The 17,703-nt window shown below is 43.2% G+C and overlaps 1 protein-coding gene across 4 annotated transcripts in view; it reads right to left on the reverse strand.

Moving 5' to 3' along the window:
• LOC138259314 (cytochrome P450 2B19-like) overlaps positions 1-17,703 on the reverse strand; it is a 566,037-nt gene that overhangs the window by 266,199 nt on the left and 282,135 nt on the right. For all 4 annotated transcript variants that reach the window (XM_069206941.1, XM_069206940.1, XM_069206942.1 and 1 more), the window contains one exon: positions 1,145-1,321. In XM_069206941.1, the coding sequence (XP_069063042.1) occupies positions 1,145-1,321 (177 nt within the window). The remainder of the gene's footprint in view (positions 1-1,144; positions 1,322-17,703) is intronic.

Consider the following 17,703-nt stretch of genomic DNA (forward strand, 5'->3'; position numbering starts at 1 on the left):
CGCCCTATTATGACCGTGACAGATGGGCCGTGGTCCGACCACCGGCACTGCCAGGTTGCCACCTGTCAACAGCCTGGTGGTCTCGGGGGTCGCAATCCCCCAGGGGGGATTACGAGTCCCCTTTTTGCCAGCCTTTGCATGGAGGTCTGACCGCCATGCAAAGGCTGGCAGAAAGAGGGCATCGGGGGCCACATGGGTGTCCCTGCACTGCCCATGCACTTGGGATGCGCAGTGGAGGGGCCCTGTTGCACATTTCACTGCCCGAATTACGGCCAGTGAAATGCGCAACGGGTGCTGTCGCACCCGACACACCGCAACACTGCCACCGGTTCGAGTTAGAGGCGGCATCAATGTTGTGGTGAGTTTTCTGCTGGACCACCATACCGCCAGCTCTGGCGGTATGCTGGCTGCAGCGGCTTCGGCGGTCTTCTCTGAAGTCCACCTAAGTCGTAATTAGGCCGAAGCCTCAGAAAAATAATTAGGCTTTTTCCCCACCATTATTAATGCCATTTACATTCCACCACACAAATTTAACTATTGTTTTTTTGCTTAGTGTATCATTAACTTTTACTGCTCCTAACTTATTTTTTTTTACTTAAGTATGCCATCCCTCTCCCTTCCACTCCTCTACCATTCCTCTTCTCCTTTACTTCCCTGTCCTTTCCCTGCCCCCCGGCCTTCCTTCTAGTCCATTACCACACCCTGCTTTGGCACCACCAATAGGTAGAGAACCCAGATTCTGTTTAGATGTCAGCCTTGACAGCTGGGCAATGTTTATAGGAGGACCATGCCCTCCTTCCATCAACAATTTGTTGACACACCCTGGTGGGTTTGAAATCTGTAAAACAAAATTCAGGTTCAGTTTTGTTGTGGGATGATAATCTTCAAGCTGCGGGCACTAAAGATAAAAGTGAAAATGGTTGACAGTCCGAACTGCACTGAAAAGCAGGTCAGTCTCTAAGACTGGTTTAAATGGACATTAGTCATGAAGCACTGAAGATGGACAATAAGTGGTCACATTCAAGCTTATGTCACTCTTTCCATGTATTTAGTCTTTAGTGTAAAAGAGCCACACTATATTGCCTACCCTGCTGTCTTCCAGAGACTATTGACAGGCGCCAAATATTTAAATATTTTCGGTTACCTTGTTTGCCTTCATCAGGAAACAGTCTATGAAGTCCCGAGGAGACTCTGAGTTTAAGGTCTGCTGATGTGAATCAATTTTTTCTTGAATAAAGGTTATCAAGCTCCGGGATTCTTCCAAAATCCTATGATGAGGTCCCGGCAGGTAGTTCATGATTGATGGTATGGCATTATATAGCTGTAAATAACAATATTGAGAGTTTTAATGCATCACTACGGCAGAAAATAGAAGAGCGATGGGAAAGGGTAATGTGGGAAGAGAGGAAGAAGAGCAGAGAAAGTGAAACAGTGAGAAAAAGAGACTCTGAGGGGGAAATTAAGAATAGCATATGTGGAATAAAACAAAATATAGTCAAGTATTATATGGAATCTCACCATATTACTTCATGAGATCTCCTGTGTCACTAAGGATGACAATGGCATAATATAATGTATCCATAGGATAGTACTTTGTCTCTCTTTAACTCCTTCATAATTATTTACCAAAACAGCCCTATGTTTACGTCACTGAGTAAACATTGATAGATGTTCATTTCAGTGGATCGGAGTGGGAATCAAATGTACTGTACCTTTGTATAGTATTACTTTGTCGCCTTTTTTTTTTCATTGTAGTCTTTACTATAGTGAGCTATTCCTGCATGATGTTGAAAAAAACGTCTACTATCCAAACAAAAGACATTTCTTAAGTGTCTTTTCTATCTGCCCCTCTACTGTAAGGACTACCCCAAACCTCCAAGCTCAAACAGATGAAACATACTTCTTTAAAGAACTCTACATCACAATGCAATAACAATCCACTCTCTGCTTCCCCATTCGCACAATGACTGCATCTATTCCTTTGAATCTGTACAACACTCAGCAGTCTTCCTGCTAGCATCATGTTTCCACGCTTCAGCCTCTTCTCTTAAGATACTTTGCGTAAGAGGGTCAGAAGCTAGTCTGAAGGTTGCTGAAGTAGGTCTCCTTCTCTACCAAGGACCACCACTGAGATTCATGTGATAACTGATAGGGATGGGACCCTGGCACTATAGAAGAACATTGAGGACAGAGGGTTGTCTTCTAGATTAAGAGGGTGTGTTTATGAACATTTTCATGTCAATATAAAGCCATGGAAAAGATGCCATGACTTCAAGGCAAAGATGCTATGCCTGGCATCCTAATACATGCCCAAAATAACTATGTATCATATTTAAGAGGTTGATTCTTTGTCTGATCCTCTTCCCTCAACTTTTAAGCTGTTACTGCTGGTGTAGTGGACCCTATTTAGTTTCAATGGGATTCAGGAGTTAGCTTGCAGGCCTGTGTGCCCGTCACCTAGTGACTTTTAACCTACTTAACGTGCTCTGTTTTATCACATTTATTTAACTAATTCTTCCAAGATGGCTGCCATGTTTGTAGTTAGGAAGATGTTTTAGTTTCACTTCATCAGTGCCATTCTGCAAAGGTGTCACTATCAGTGTCAAAGATAATTGAGTTAAGTAGGTTGTCACATTATGTACTTTCCCACTTTCGTGTGCCAGTAACATAATGTACCTTTACAGGGAATTGTTTATATAATTGCCGCCCCAAGCAAGCCTTCTTCTACATTATTTGGGAACATACCTGCGTCAGGGGTCCTACCAGATCTATATACATACATCTCACATTGACAAGATAATAAGAAGGATTCCTATCAGATGCCATTTATGCTATCTATGCTACACGTCGCCTTGATGCTGACCAAATCTTCGTGTCCCCACAAAGTCCGAGAGACCTCATTCCAAGGTAATGAGGGTTGGGGGTCTCTTCTCATGGACATGGTACTGGCAGAATAGGTTTAAGACACATAGCTCGTTACAGATTAGAGATTAGGCTCATCACGAAAGGGTATTAGGGTCTACACCACACCTGCTTTACATTTCATGTTATTGCAAGATGGTGGGGGTCTTTGTATTCATGACTCTTGTTTTTACCAATCTGTTCGTTGCATAATTCATTATCCTAATCATTGCAGTCCATGTAAATTGTCGTAGATTGCAGTCTTGTTAATAAAAAACCTATTGAAAACTTTACTGCATCTCTTTCATTGCCTGTGTGTGACTGAGACATGTTGCTCACTTCTCCATTTAACCACGACCTCCCTGAGATGTTGCACTCTTGAGTCCATGGTTAATGGCTGCCATAAATCCCCTTTTACTGTTTTGGGTTTTGGTGAGGTACTGCTTGTGAGCCAGGAGGGTTGGGTCAACAGTTGCGACTTCTTGTAGGATTGGCCTAGTCACCTACAAAACAAATGGCTGTCATCCCTAAACCAGCAGCCTTGCCTACAGCAAGAGTCAAACTACAACATGGCACCACCAATGATGGTCTTTTGGCACTAATTTACGCATACACTGGCTATCACTGTCTGCCCTAAGTACTGTTATACGGAGACGTCGATGGTCTTTAGGAAGATGTTCCCCAGCTGAAGGGCAGCCCCTAATTAGGATGTAGGTTGTTCAAGCTCAAACTCTTAAAAGGACTTTCTCCCCACTTGGTGTTCCATCTCTTTGCCCATTACACAATATGGCTAATGCCAAAGACATTCCTGGGAATGCCAGACAAGCATTAACACTACACCTAGTAGTGCATGGCTTAACAGACGAGGGCGGGAATGTCACATTCATTCTAGAAGCTAATGAAGCTTACCAACCAGAAACATTCTACTCCTGGGTCACTTTTCCTCAGGAAGACCAAAGATCATACACATTCCACACATACAGAATTGAAAATGTACCACAATGGTACCATGCATACCAGTATATTTAAATTCTAATTACTTATCAAGAACATCAGAACTTGTTTAATGGCGCCCTACCACACATAAAAACCAGCAAGATTAGGCCCCTTATGAAACGAAGGACCAACGTGGCCTGTTGCCACATATACACCTCACCCCAGTGTACAAAACATGCAGGCAGCTAATCTGCGCAGTCTATACTTTGAGCTAGTAACACTATATAGAAGACTTGTTCAGTTCATAATGCGAACTCAGAACACAACACCAGTGCGTCCAGCACCACCAGTACCTGATGGATACCAATTGGCTACTACTGGGATTAATCTACAAACAGTACATTCTTTCAGGGGTAAAGTACCCATGGAACGAGAGAAAATCCTGTTCTGGATAGTCCAGAAAACAAATCAGCTGGAAGCTGTTTCTCCATACGAGACCACAGGAAACAACATAGAATTCTTACACTGCGCTTGCCCTTCGGGTTGGTTCCCTCAGTGGATGACTGCGCCACATTGGGGTACAGTCTTCACTGCAATTTATACTACCACACATGGTACCTCGACACTTGCCAATTTATCGGAAGCGTTAAAAAAAATACAGAATGAGCACGGGGCTGCACCAGCAATGGACTTCGGGGATGAAACTAATGCATAACTTTGACGCCTTCTCCTCAAACATAGTGACCTTAAAGGGGAAGCAGTACTGTTGGCTATATGTCAGCGTCTACCAGAGATTCTACATTTGGACCACGAGAAAGAGCTACTGAAAATAATTTCCGATACCAATACGAGTATAGGACAGGATAGTTTGTGAGCCACGCCTAAAAAGCCTGAAATTCAGAGTACCACCCCTAAGGAAGATACCAAACAAGCACAGGAGGGTTCTCAAAAGTGCTGGGATAAAAAAAAAACAAATTAAAGACAGGCAAAGTCAGAGAGCAGCTTCTCCATACCGGGAGAATTTCGACAGGAGATATAGGCCCTCATTACGAACATGGCGGCATGGCGGTCTGAACAGCCAAATTCTGAAAAAGGGAGGGCCGCCATAGGTGGCCCTCTGCCACCGCCAGTTTACCACCAACAGGCAGCCTGACGGTGGCAGAATATTTTAACCGACAGGCAGCGCTGCCCTGCGGATAAAGCACCCTTGTTCCTCCTCCGGGGCCCCGTGCAGTGCCCTGTCGCGCAGGTCACTGCCCGATTTACGGGCAGTGATCTGTGCAGCGGGTGCTGCTGCACCCGCCGCACAGCAGCATTGAGGACGGCTCTATGTGGAGTCGTCGGCAATGTCCTGCTGGGCCGGCAGACGGAAGCCCTGTTTCCGCCCGCCAGCCCAGCAGTATGTATATTATTCGGCCAGCGGGGTCTCAAGGGGTCTGGCGGTCTGTGAAAAGACAGCCAGCATGAACACAGCGAGGTTTCCAGCTTGTTCAGAATGACCCCCATAATCTCAGAAATGGAGAAAATATAAAAGCTCCTGACAGATGTACTGATTCACGTCCTCTCGATCCATTCAGGATGCACTGGATAGATGTAGCAGGAGAGTGGGCCGGTCGGAGTGACGTCCTGACTACGTGAAACAGAAGAAAGACTTATTACAGTCTTCAGACAAAAAAGAAGATAAGTCCCTACAACAAAAGCCGCAGTTTAAAAAGAAAGAGGTGGCAGCACGCTCAATTAAAAATGCCGGTACACTTGAGAAAATTGCTGAAGAACAAGACATGGGCAGTGAAACTGCTAGACAGGGCCGCAGAGGTCACGATATGTGGCCAGAGTTTGAAAGATCATAAGATGCGTCAGCAACTAGTGACTTTATTGTAGTTGAGACTGCGGAAGGGCACGTTCTCCCACCCGACAGGGTTTATGATTTAAACATACAAATAGAGGGAGACATAGTGCACACCGTTAGCGTGATATTCTGGGATGAACTTAGGTGCGATATCCTGCTGGCTGAGACGGACTGGCCACCTGAGCACTCCCGTAAGCTTCCACATGGGGAAGATGTAATTTTGCCTTCTTTCTCTGATCTTGTTCAAGAGGTGTAAAACAAGCCTACGATGACAATTGGTCATTAGTGCAGGCACCTGCACTATACTGCAATCATGTAGGTTGGGACAAGGATTCACCTTGCCATGTAATACCTTTTAGGTCTACACCCCAGCCACAATATCCTGTTAAATATGAAGCCAAAGCTCCAGCGAGGGAGATCCTCACTCAGCTCAAGTACCAGGGAGTAATTGAGCCCTGTTTATGTGCAATGAATAAGCCACTATTCCCTGTTGCAAAGCCAGACCATTTATACAGAATAGTCTTAGATTACAGATACTTAAAAAGTCATACTTGCACATACATAATACAAAATTCACACAGTACAGCACTAATTAACAACATAGTGTATAAAAAATACAAAAAAATATTGGATATTTACAATGGCTTTTTCTGCCAAAACTTAGCTCCCGAAGGTCGGGACCTACGTAACTTCTCATTTGGCTCACAAAAATGCTTCTGTTGTTTGCCCCAAGGCTACAAGAACAGCCCAGGGTTGTTCTTAGCCCGTGTAACATCAATATTGCATGATATTGATCCTGAGATGCTGTCTTATGCAGATGACATCTATCTTACAGATGATGACCTCAACATTCATCTTGCCAGGATCGATCGGATCGTTCTAGGATTTGCAGCCCTTGGTTCCAAATTAATTTTAGGGAAACTAAAATAGCCTTTCTCAGCGCACTGTTGCTGGGATATGAGCTATTGGCCTGCACTTTTTAGAGAAATGTGCTCAACTACAGCCACTAAATACAATCAAGAAACTACAGTCTTTACTTGGTTTCTTTAACTTTGGTAGAATTTACATTCCTGACTCTGCACAATGTATCAAGCCACTCTATGACTTAATATGCCCTGATTTTTCAAGCAGACACTGGACAGTAGAACACACATGCATTCTTAGAGGACTGCAATATGATATGCTAGAAGCAAAACACTTGCACAGCCGTTAAAACAAAACAAATTTGGTCATCAGACTAATTGCTTGCACCATTGGGTTTACCTATGTCACCTTTAATGAAGGCGACAGAAGGCCCATAGCATATAAATCACATTTATATTCCAATTCAGAACAACGCTTTGCGCCCACAGAAAAGATTCTAACTGCAGTTCAGATGGCTGTCATTAAGGAGAGACCACTTGCACAAGGGAAACGCATTATTGTTGTTACCCAGGTGCCGGCCTTAGAGGCCGTCTCCAAAGTAAGCGTTCCTAATGCTAAAGAATTACATCCACGTCGGATTCAATGGGCGACCTCCCTGACCACCACTGATGTTGATTACATCTTTGATCTAACACTTCAGACACAAGAATTTCTCCAGTATGCACAGGAGTACCCCGCACCTCTAGACATCTTGCCACTTGACAGACATCTCACTGTAATTTACACAGATGGTTCAGCACAACCTGCTATAGTTACTAAACATCAGTACTCATCCACTTGCGCAGCCGTGGGCGGAGTGACGAAGGGGACTGCACAGCTCAGCTGGCTGAACCTAAAGCCCTTATCTTAGCGCTAGAACATACGGACCCAGGTGGCTTAAGGCCACTGAGTGCTCATGTAGTCCATACATTGGGCCACCAAAGTGTAGGAGTACATGTTATTGGCAACACTTTTGCTGATTAAGCAGCCAAATCCGCAGTAGCTACGGCTTCTGTTGCTGCAGTGACTCGTTCCCAGAAAAAAATGGATAATTAAATTTTGACTGCTTTGAAAGCTTCGGCTGAAGGCAAGCCTCTCCCAAAAGCATACCCTTTACCACATCAGTGCACAGAATGTTACTTATGAAATACTTCCTGGGGTTGAAAAGCAAGTGATCTCCAACCACTACCTGAGATTAGAACTAATCAAAGCAGTGTCTGAGGGTGTTGCTTCTGCACATACTGGTACAGCCACAATAACACTTTTACAGAAAAGCTTCTGGTGGCCAGCTCTATACAAGCAGACCAAGCAATATGTCTTTTGTTGTGACATCTGCCAGCAGATAAAGGGCTCTAACATTAAACGCAGACATCCCTCTTAGTGTCCGACAGGCCACTATAGTGTGTGTACCTGGAGCATTATAGTCCCCTACAACCTGATGGTGAATAAAAATACATCATAGTTGCTGTAGATTCTTGTTCTAAATTCCTGTGGGTATGGCCACAGCAGTCGGCTGATGCTAGAAATTATATAAAAGACTTGCTGATCTTTATCATTACAAATGTGGTTGCAGCATTCCATTTCGACCAGGGCCCTGCCTTTGACCCTAAGACATTCAGGGACACCATGGGGACGATGGGTGTTGAACTCCATTACTCCTCACCTTACCATCCAGAGGGAGATTTGGTTGTGGAGAGGAGGAATTGAGATGTAAAGAAGTCCTTTACAGCTAGAGTATTAGGTTCAGGCCGCAGCTGGCTTCATCACCTACATGGGGTCCAGAGAGCACCGAATAATCTGCCAAGAAGATCCTTGTGGGGACACACTTCTTATGAGGTTTTCTTTAGGATACTTATGTATGTCCCAGATTTAGATGGCTCTGGTTTGGTGGCAGCAGATACACCCTTTGACATAAATGAACGTCTCACTGCCTTACAGGAGCTTCAGCAATTTCGTGATGATAGATCATCCGCATGTGCTGCCGCCTTAGGAATAGTATTTGCTGACATCTTCTACTGGCTGTTTTCCTAAAGTTGGGGATCTGGTTCATGAGATGATTGCTGTGAAGAAGGGATTCGGCCCATCCTACAGAGCACCAGTCCTAATCCTGGGAAAACAGGGTACCAGAACTGCCATCCTACCAGCACTGCCTGGTTCCAAAGCAACCAGATTAGTCTCCATTGACAACATCAAACTTGACGAAGTGGCTGATCCTGCACAGTAGTCCCAAAAGTCGCTTGGGTAGTTCCCGGTCCCCTCTCACTACCCACTTCTGACTACACCTGTCCAAGATGTGGCTGTCTTCTATTCCAACACAACAAAGACTGACTACATCGTCTATTATGACCCTCAATGCGAAGTGGATCCATCCACCAGTAATGCACCAGCTCCTGTGTTTGCAGAGACTGCTTCTGGTTATTTCATCGACCTTGATGACTTTTCTTCAACTTCATCTGCACCTGCTATTGAAACCGTTTCAAAGACACGTAACTTGTACATATGGCTTAGAAATAACTATTTAATTTATCCATGGAACTATCTGGGGTCATCTATGACGGCTCTTTCATTTTTTCTATGGATTCGTTTTGTAACCGTTTTCTTCTTGCTTATAAATGGCCATTACCTTCCTGAACGCTCCTCTGTTGAGCTTGTGGATTTAAGCCCCAACCCCATATTGTACCTCCCATAAGGTCCGAAGAGACTTGTACCTTGTGAACATTTCAGCAGTACCGATTCCTGATGGGATTGTGTGGGATAAAGTTTTGTTTTATATATACGGGCCTACTGAGGTCATTCAAATTCCGTTCATCTTCAAAATGTCAATAACTAATGCAATTACACCTGGTGTTGTTTCCGATGACTGGGATGTTCAAACAGTTGATTCCATGTTAGAAGAAATGAAGGATTACACTGTATTTGAAAGTGATAATGTGCACACTAACACAGAATTATGGGGAAATGTTCTACTATAACAACTGGGGACATTACTAACTGCACTGTGCAACTTGAAACAGATCAGTATTCAATTACACACAGTGGGGACACTTTTCAACTCCACCTGTGGGGATCCCAAAACATTATTCAGATAAATTCATATATTTTTCTGGGCATGACGTTAAGAATGAAGAATCAAACTATTTCAAGTTAGCACATTCTAAAATTAGGAACATTTTGCTAACAAACACAAAGTTGAATTATTCAGATCCTTTTGTTTCCTGAGTTGAAAGCTACGAATACGGGGAGAACACTATTGATGTAAAAAGTGTAGGGGGAACACAAGATTGGAAAATTCAGGGTAGGGAAGCTTTATTTAGAGAATTCCTTATTCTTGTGCAAATTATATTTTTAAATGACAATTCAACAGGCATCATGTCTAGGGTTAGCAATAATGAAGGGAATGAAGGTGCCCAGCATCCCTACACCAGCAAAATTCACCAATTGGCAGTCCTTCCTCAGTGTCACCACAGAAGAACTAGATGCAAAGGATCAGGCTGGTACCTATAGTTTTTGACTTTCCAGTCCTGGTGGGTGGTTATTATTGCCAATAGACACAAATGGGTATCAGGAACGTTTTGTGAATTCCTTAGGGGATTTCAAGATTAGCCGGCCGAACCCTCATTTTGTCTCAGGTCAACACTCAGGTATAATTATTACATACAGTGTGGGAAAACTTTGCCAACAGTGGTTACAGACTACCACCTTAGCAGCAGTTAAGGAACATCTTATAACTCTTTCTGAAGATACAGACTTGCAGGACTTTTTGTTAGGTCAAAGAAAGACACGCTCTAAAAGATTCATCTATGCCATATACAATGAGATTTGGATGTTTTCTCAAATAGAAGCTGCTGCACGTTTAAGGCAGACAGATAAAGAAAATTTGGAAAAGGCTTTAGCTGTTGTCGACAATGCATGAACACTCTGTCCAATAGAATTTACTCCCTTAATAACATAGTGTCATCTGTGATAGACATCATTCAGAATGACAAGTCACTTTTACACCATGGAGCTGCATTCCATCATGCAGTTAAGTTAGACACTACAAATTTTGAAAAACGGCTGCGCTCCATGGAAATATTAACAGTAGTGACCTGTATGCTGCTTTTAATTTACTCAGGGAACAAAAGACAATGGCTAAAAGGGAAGCAAGTTTCACCATGCTTCGCATACAAAAGCTAGAAAAATCTCCTTTCGCAGTAGCAGAAAGTCCATCGACAGCATGGCTCGTACATGGCATTATAACGGTGCCCATTTCCACTTTTCATTTTTCAAAATGTTTAATACATCTTGCCGTGGGCAGATACAAGAGGCTATGCAACAGCTATATTAAAGAACAGTGGGAGTTATTCTTTGAATATAAATGTCTGAACGATTATACAGAAGTCGTTCTTAGCAGAAGCGAATGTGAGACTACTGTTATTCATTAAATGATTTGCAAACAGGTGTCCCTTCTATAGCCTTTGCAATGCAGGGGTCGCAAACTTGGCCTGTTTTCTGAAGAGTACTCCCGTCCCTTTGATTTATTGGGCATTTCATGTACTTTGGAATGGAAGTTATGTGGTGCTGAACAACCAAGCCTTTGCAATGCAGGGGTCGCAAACATGGCCTGTTTTCTGAAGAGTACTCCCGTCCCTTTGATTCATCGGGCATTTCATGTACTTTGGAATGGAAGTTATGTGGTGCTGAACAACCAAAGCTGTTGTGGTATTTGACCAGGAATTGCCTACGCAATTTCAGTCTCTAAGATCGTAACGTGTTGCAGACATGTTTTATTCCCCTCCACACAAGAGATAAGAGAAGCAGAAATGTAGCCTCACATTGATACTACTAATGTAAATTATGACAAGCTGAGCAGACTAAAGGCACTGCTGTTCCAGAAACAAGTTGCGTTGACATCCGCTAGACAGACGTATGCTCTCCAGATAGCCAGATCATCAGCCAAGGTACAACCCCTATTAAATACCAACTTCCCCAAGCACTTTGGATGGAGAGCTGGTATCCAGAATATTCAACGCTTAGAGCAATACGGGGATTGTGCATTTCTTTAAGGCTGTCGGATCTGGATTTGTGTCCATCTTCCAGACTGTCTTCGAAGTCATTCCTTCAGCTATCCTTTTCCAGTGTGTTTAGTGGCCTTCCTGTGACTTTGGCATTGATCGGCAGGATACTACTGCTGTTGGTCCTGATATACATTGTACCCTCCCTCCTAAGCGGAGTGATGGAGCCACCAGATCAGCTGTGCCGTGTTCGCATGGTACAGTTCCTTGGTGCTCTGTTTCTGGAGGAATTGGAGCATGATTGGTCCTTGTCATTCCGACCAGTCCTATGGTGTGTACAACCAGTCTTCCACTGCACCTGGTGCCTTCTAGAACATCTACCTTCGGTGTGCCTTGCTGTGGACAAATAACTGCTGATGTTCCCGATGAGGGTTCATTCACAGTCGTGCCCCATGAGACTGATTCGCCAGGCCACTTACGAACCACCCTTGGTGGATTGCCTGGCTCCTTTGGGCACTCTGAATGGTGCTACCCTCGTGGGAAATCCTGAGACTGCTGCGCATGACTGTTCGTGGATCCATCTGCCAATCATGTAATCGATCTAACATCGGACGATGTGGCTTCTTTCTTGAATGCCTTTCCTTTTGATGGCTTTGAAGACATTCTTCAAGATCATGACTACTGTTAAATAAATTTGACCATTGTCCTGTTTTAAAGTTTGCCAACATTACCTTTAACTTTGGTCCGCTGTGCTTGTCATGCCCGAAAATTGTGTCTTTTTGAATGTTTTCGCTATTTTTAACAGGTTTTTAATTAGATTTTAGTTATATATTAATATGATTTTAGCTCGTTTTAGTCCAGAGCATTTTTAGCGTGGGTTCATTCACTTTCTCTGGTGTCTTCATTATGGCGTCATACCTGTTCCGGCAATGGGGATGGTGTAGTGGATCCTATTTAGTTTAAAAGGGAATCAGGAGTTTAGCTTAGCCTTTGGCTTGCAGGCCTGTGTGCCAGTCACCTGGTGACTTTTAACCTACTTAGCTTGCTCTTTTTCAGCACATTTAATTATTTTTTCCAAGATGGCTACCATGTTTATAGTTAGGAAGATATTTTAGTTTCACGTTATCAGTGCCGTTCTGTAAAGGCGTCAAAATCAGCATCAAAGATAAATGAGATACGTAGGTATTCACATTTTGTACTTTTGTGTGACAGTAGCATAATGTATTTTTTCAGGGAACTGTTTATATAATTGCTGCCCCAAGCATGCCTTCTTATCTATTGTTTGGGAACATACCTGCATCAAGGGTCCTACAAAATCTGCATAAATACATCTCACACAGACAAGATAATCAGAGGGATTCCTACCAGATGCCATCAACACTATCTATGCTATACATTGCCGTGATGCAGACCCAGTCTTTGTGTCACCAAAAAGTCTAATCTAGAGACCTCATTCCAAGGTAACGAGGGTTGGTGGGCTCTTCTCATAGATATGGTACTGGCAGATTAGGTTTAACACACCTAGCTCTCTTTAGGTTAGAGATCAGGTTCATCATACCAGGATATTAGGGCCTATTTCACATCTATTTCATGTTAGAGGCTACTGCAAGATGGTGGGGGTCTTTCTATTCATGACTCTCATTTCTACCAGTCTGTTACTTGCATTGTTCATTATCCTAATCATTGCAGCCCATGCACTTTACAGTAGATTGCTGTCTTGTTAATAAAACCTATTTAAAACTGTACTGCATCTCTTTCATTGCCTGTGTGTGATTGAGACATGTGAGAAAAGGGTAATCTCCGCTTAACCACGACCTCCCAAAGATATCGCACTCGTAAATCCATGCTTAAAGGCTGCCACAAATCACCTTTTACTGTTTTGGGTTTTGGTGAGGTACTGCTTGTGAGCCGGGATGTTTGGGCCGACATTTGCAACTTGTTATATAATTTGCCCTAGTCACCTACAAACATAAGTGCTGTCATCCCTAAATCAGCAGTCTTGCTTAGAGCAAGAGTCAAACTACGACAATCCCTGCAAAGCCTCCGAAAGTGGGCACAATCACTCAGTGTACACATCACTGTGGTGGGTGTAAAACACTTTATTGATCGCCTTTTTGGTGTAGACCAGGGTTCCTATGCATTTGCTCATTGATAGTACAGTGGGCTCTGTGGATTTCTGCAAGACCAGTCAGGCTAGCAGCGCTCCCATCATTGTCACCCTACACATGCAGTAGCTGCCTGTAGGCTGTATAATTATGCTTTTCGAGCCTGCACCAATCCTCCAACAGCTTGGTATAAGCTGTGCACCAGGTGGTCCGTTTGTGAGGGTCTGAGGGGATTGCAGCCTCCAGTTTTCCCAGATTTCTATTCCTGGATTTGAATATCATGCTCTAACTGGTGTCAAATCCCAGCGGAGGCAGAAAAGCAAGCCCCTTGCAGAACAACCTTCATGGCTTCCCAATGAAGGGCCATGCAGTTTGCTGAATCCCAGTTGTCCGAGAAATAATGTATCAGGTTGTCATGTTCCATCTCTGGGAAGGGGGGGGCCAGCTAAAGCCTCTGCAGAAAGGCGCCACAAAGGTATCATCGGGTGACCAGGCTCGCCTCCAAAGCACAGCAAGACTGGGGAATGTTCAGAGAGATATCTAGTTAGATAGTTTAAGTCAGTAACTCTGGGGGCCAAAACAAAGCAGTAGTCCAGTCGGCAAAACATGTCTGTTACCAGGGTATAACAAGAAACTCATTTTTGCGCTGAATGCCTGTCACACCATACCTCGCATGGATGCAAGCCTTTCACCATGTCTCGAAGCATTACAGTGAGACAGGGCTTAATAGACAGTTACAGTCTCCAGCGAGCACTATGGCAGCCTCTACGTAAGGAGATGCGCTGCCAGAACCCCAGGGAAAAAGACTGAACACTCACAGTTAGAGGCATATAGACCAATCAGACAAATCTCTTCCCACCAAGGGTCGGTCCCATGGAAGATGACATATCGTCCCTCTGGCTCCACAATATGATTCTTGTGTTTGAATGGTACGGATGGGGCCTCCCAGATGAGCGCCCCGTGCATAGCCAGTGTGAGGTGGAGTTGAAAATAGTCCTTTTTGCAGGGTCATCCCTAAACTTTTTGCCTCCTTCCTCCTATTTTTTTCTAACCTGTTTTTGTTGGCTTTAGGACTCTGGGCACTTTACCACTGCTAACCAGTGTTAAAGTGCATATGCTCTCTGTGTAAACTGTATGTGTAATTGGCTAATCCATAATTCACATATTTGATTTATTAGTAAGTCCCTAGTAAAGTGCACTAGAGGTGCCCAGGGCCTGTAAATCACAGGCTACTAGTGGGTCTGCAGCACTGGTTGTGCCACCCACATTAGTAGCCCTGTAAACATGGCTCAGACCTGCCACTGCAGTGTCTGTAGTTGCAGTTTTAAAGTGCCGATTCGACTTGGCAAGTGTACCCATTTGCCAGGCCTAAACCTTCCCTTTTCATACATGTAAGGCACCCTTGCGTTAGACCCTAGGTAGCCCCATGGGGAAGGTGCAGTGTATGGTAAAGGTGGGACATGTGCTGATGTGTATTACATGCCCTAACAGTGAAATACTGCTAAATTCAGTTTTCACTGATGCAAGGCCAGTCTCTCTCACAGGTTAACATGGAGGGTGCCTTTAAATAACTTGAAAGTGCAGATCCCTTTGAGAGCACATATAACTATGGAGTCTGGGGTCTCTGAACTAACAATTTAAAAATACATCTTGTAGTGAAGTTGGTTTTGAGATTGTTAGTTTGAAAATGCCACTTTTAGAAAGTAGGCATTTTCTTGCTTAAACCATTCTGTGACTCTGCATGTTTATGGATTTCCTGTCTGGGATAGTTGTGCTGTTTGTGAAGACAGTGAGACAAGGGAACTGGAGTTTAGCCTGCATATCCTGATGAGGCATCTGTGCTAGAGTGGAGGGAGGAGTGGTCGCTTACACCTTAATGGGCTGTGCCTGCCATCTCACAATGCAGGCTCCAACACCCTGGTGTGTGTCTGGGGCCTGGCCTGGGCAAGGCGGGATCTTGTGAACAACAGAGACTTTCCTTTGAAATAGGCCTACTTCACATGCAGAAAGGGATATAAGTATTGGGCCCAAAACCTGAAAGAAATATCGCACAAATTTTATTGTTTTTCTTCTGTTTATTTCAAGATAAGGGAAAGTGACCAACCCAGCCAAGATCTCTTCATCATCTCCTAGTTTCCTTTTGATTCTACATTCCAATTCTTATCTTAGCAACATGTTGCTAGGATACATCCCATCCATATAACCATGCACAATACAACATATCTCCCTTTTCACAATATTTAGTTTAAACAGATTTTCTTACCTACAATAGTTTCTATACAATGTTCTCCTAACTTACAATACTTGACTTACAATAGTTTCTATACAATGTTCTCCTAGGTTCCAATAACACTTACACGTAATAATGCTTTAAATGCCTTGGTAATTCAGTTTTTCTTCTCTAATTTCTCCTGATATCCCTTCCATTGTTCTCCATATGTGTTACATAATTTTTCCTTTCACTTCCATAACTTCCCCTCTCACCATTCACACTCAATCAGTTCCACTTCTCTAACTCAGTTATATTACACCTCACCACATTCCTCAAATTCCACCTCTTCCCATCATCTAACTCTATGCTGCATCTGTGCACCTTCATAACTTGTTTGGGTATTGACCATTTAGACACACCCTTCCTCACTCCACTGATAATCCTAGTCCGAACAAAGTCCCCTTCTCATCACTTTCCATCCTTCCACAATAATAGTTTAGTCTTTTCTGCACTCTGCTAACTAGTTCTTTCACATCTACCTTCCTGCACCCCATTCTTCCAATCCAACCAGGTACAACTCTAGTACATGTTTTTCTTCCTTTCATCCTTTCAAAAGCACAAAAGGTGACTCTAATGTAGTCGGGTGTGGAGTTATGCAGTAGCTCCATAACAAATTCTTTATCTCTTTTTTCCAATTTAGCTCATTTGCACCGACATCTGTATATTTTCATTTAGAACTCTATTGAATCGTTCCACTAAACCGTTTTCATGAGGATGCCCAATCGCTGTTTTTATATGATTCACCCCACAACTTATTAAGTAATTTTCAAATTCATCTGAATTGAACTGTGGACCATTATCTGTCACCAGTTCCTCAGGATATCCTTCTCTCCTCCAAACTTCCTCACAGAAATCTACAACCATACGTGATCTAATGTCACTCACAATACTAACCTCAGGCCATTTGGAATAATAATCAATTATTACTACAACATTTTTTCTTTCACATCCTCAATTTTGTATGGCTCACACAAATCCATCCCTACTTTCTTCCATGGTTTACTTGGAAATGGTACAGGAACAATAGGTGTTTCGTTCACAATATCTGACTTGTCACTACATGCAAACTCCTGACATCCGCTGACATACCTTTCCACATCACAGTCCACACCAGGCCACCAAAAATCTTCTCTAGTTTTTTTTTCCATACCTGACATTCCACCATGCCCCTCATGCAAAATCTATAACACCCTTTTTCTCAACTCTTGAGGCACAACAAATTTGTCCCTTCTTTTTATAATCCCATCCTGTTCTGACAACTCAGCCCAAACGCTTTTGTAGTTGAGTTTTTTCATCACTCATCTTTGACCACCCTTCTAGTAAATATTGTTTTATCATCTGCATTTCTTCATCTTTCATTACTGCAGCTCTCAATTCAACTTCAGGAATAGCTTTAATCCTTGTATCAACAATATCAGCTACCACCCACTCATCATCCTCTTAATCATCATTTGCTTCTAAAGGTAGTCTTGCCAACAATACGCATTTACGTTTGATAAACCAGGCACATATTTCATAATAAACATATACTCCTGCAACCTATAAATCCATTTAGCAATTCTAGGGGATGCTTGCCCTGCCTTCTTTGTCGTAAACATGCCTATTAATGGCTTATGATCAGTTCGCAATTCAAACTTCCTTCCCCACACAATTTTTAAAATGCTGCACCCCCCACCAGCATGCAAGTGCTTCCTTGTTAATAGTAGAATGACTTGCTTCCACACCTCTTATTGTTCTTGACAC

The sequence above is a fragment of the Pleurodeles waltl genome, chromosome 9 (assembly GCF_031143425.1).
Source record: "Pleurodeles waltl isolate 20211129_DDA chromosome 9, aPleWal1.hap1.20221129, whole genome shotgun sequence".
Classification (NCBI taxonomy): Eukaryota; Metazoa; Chordata; class Amphibia; order Caudata; family Salamandridae; genus Pleurodeles; species Pleurodeles waltl.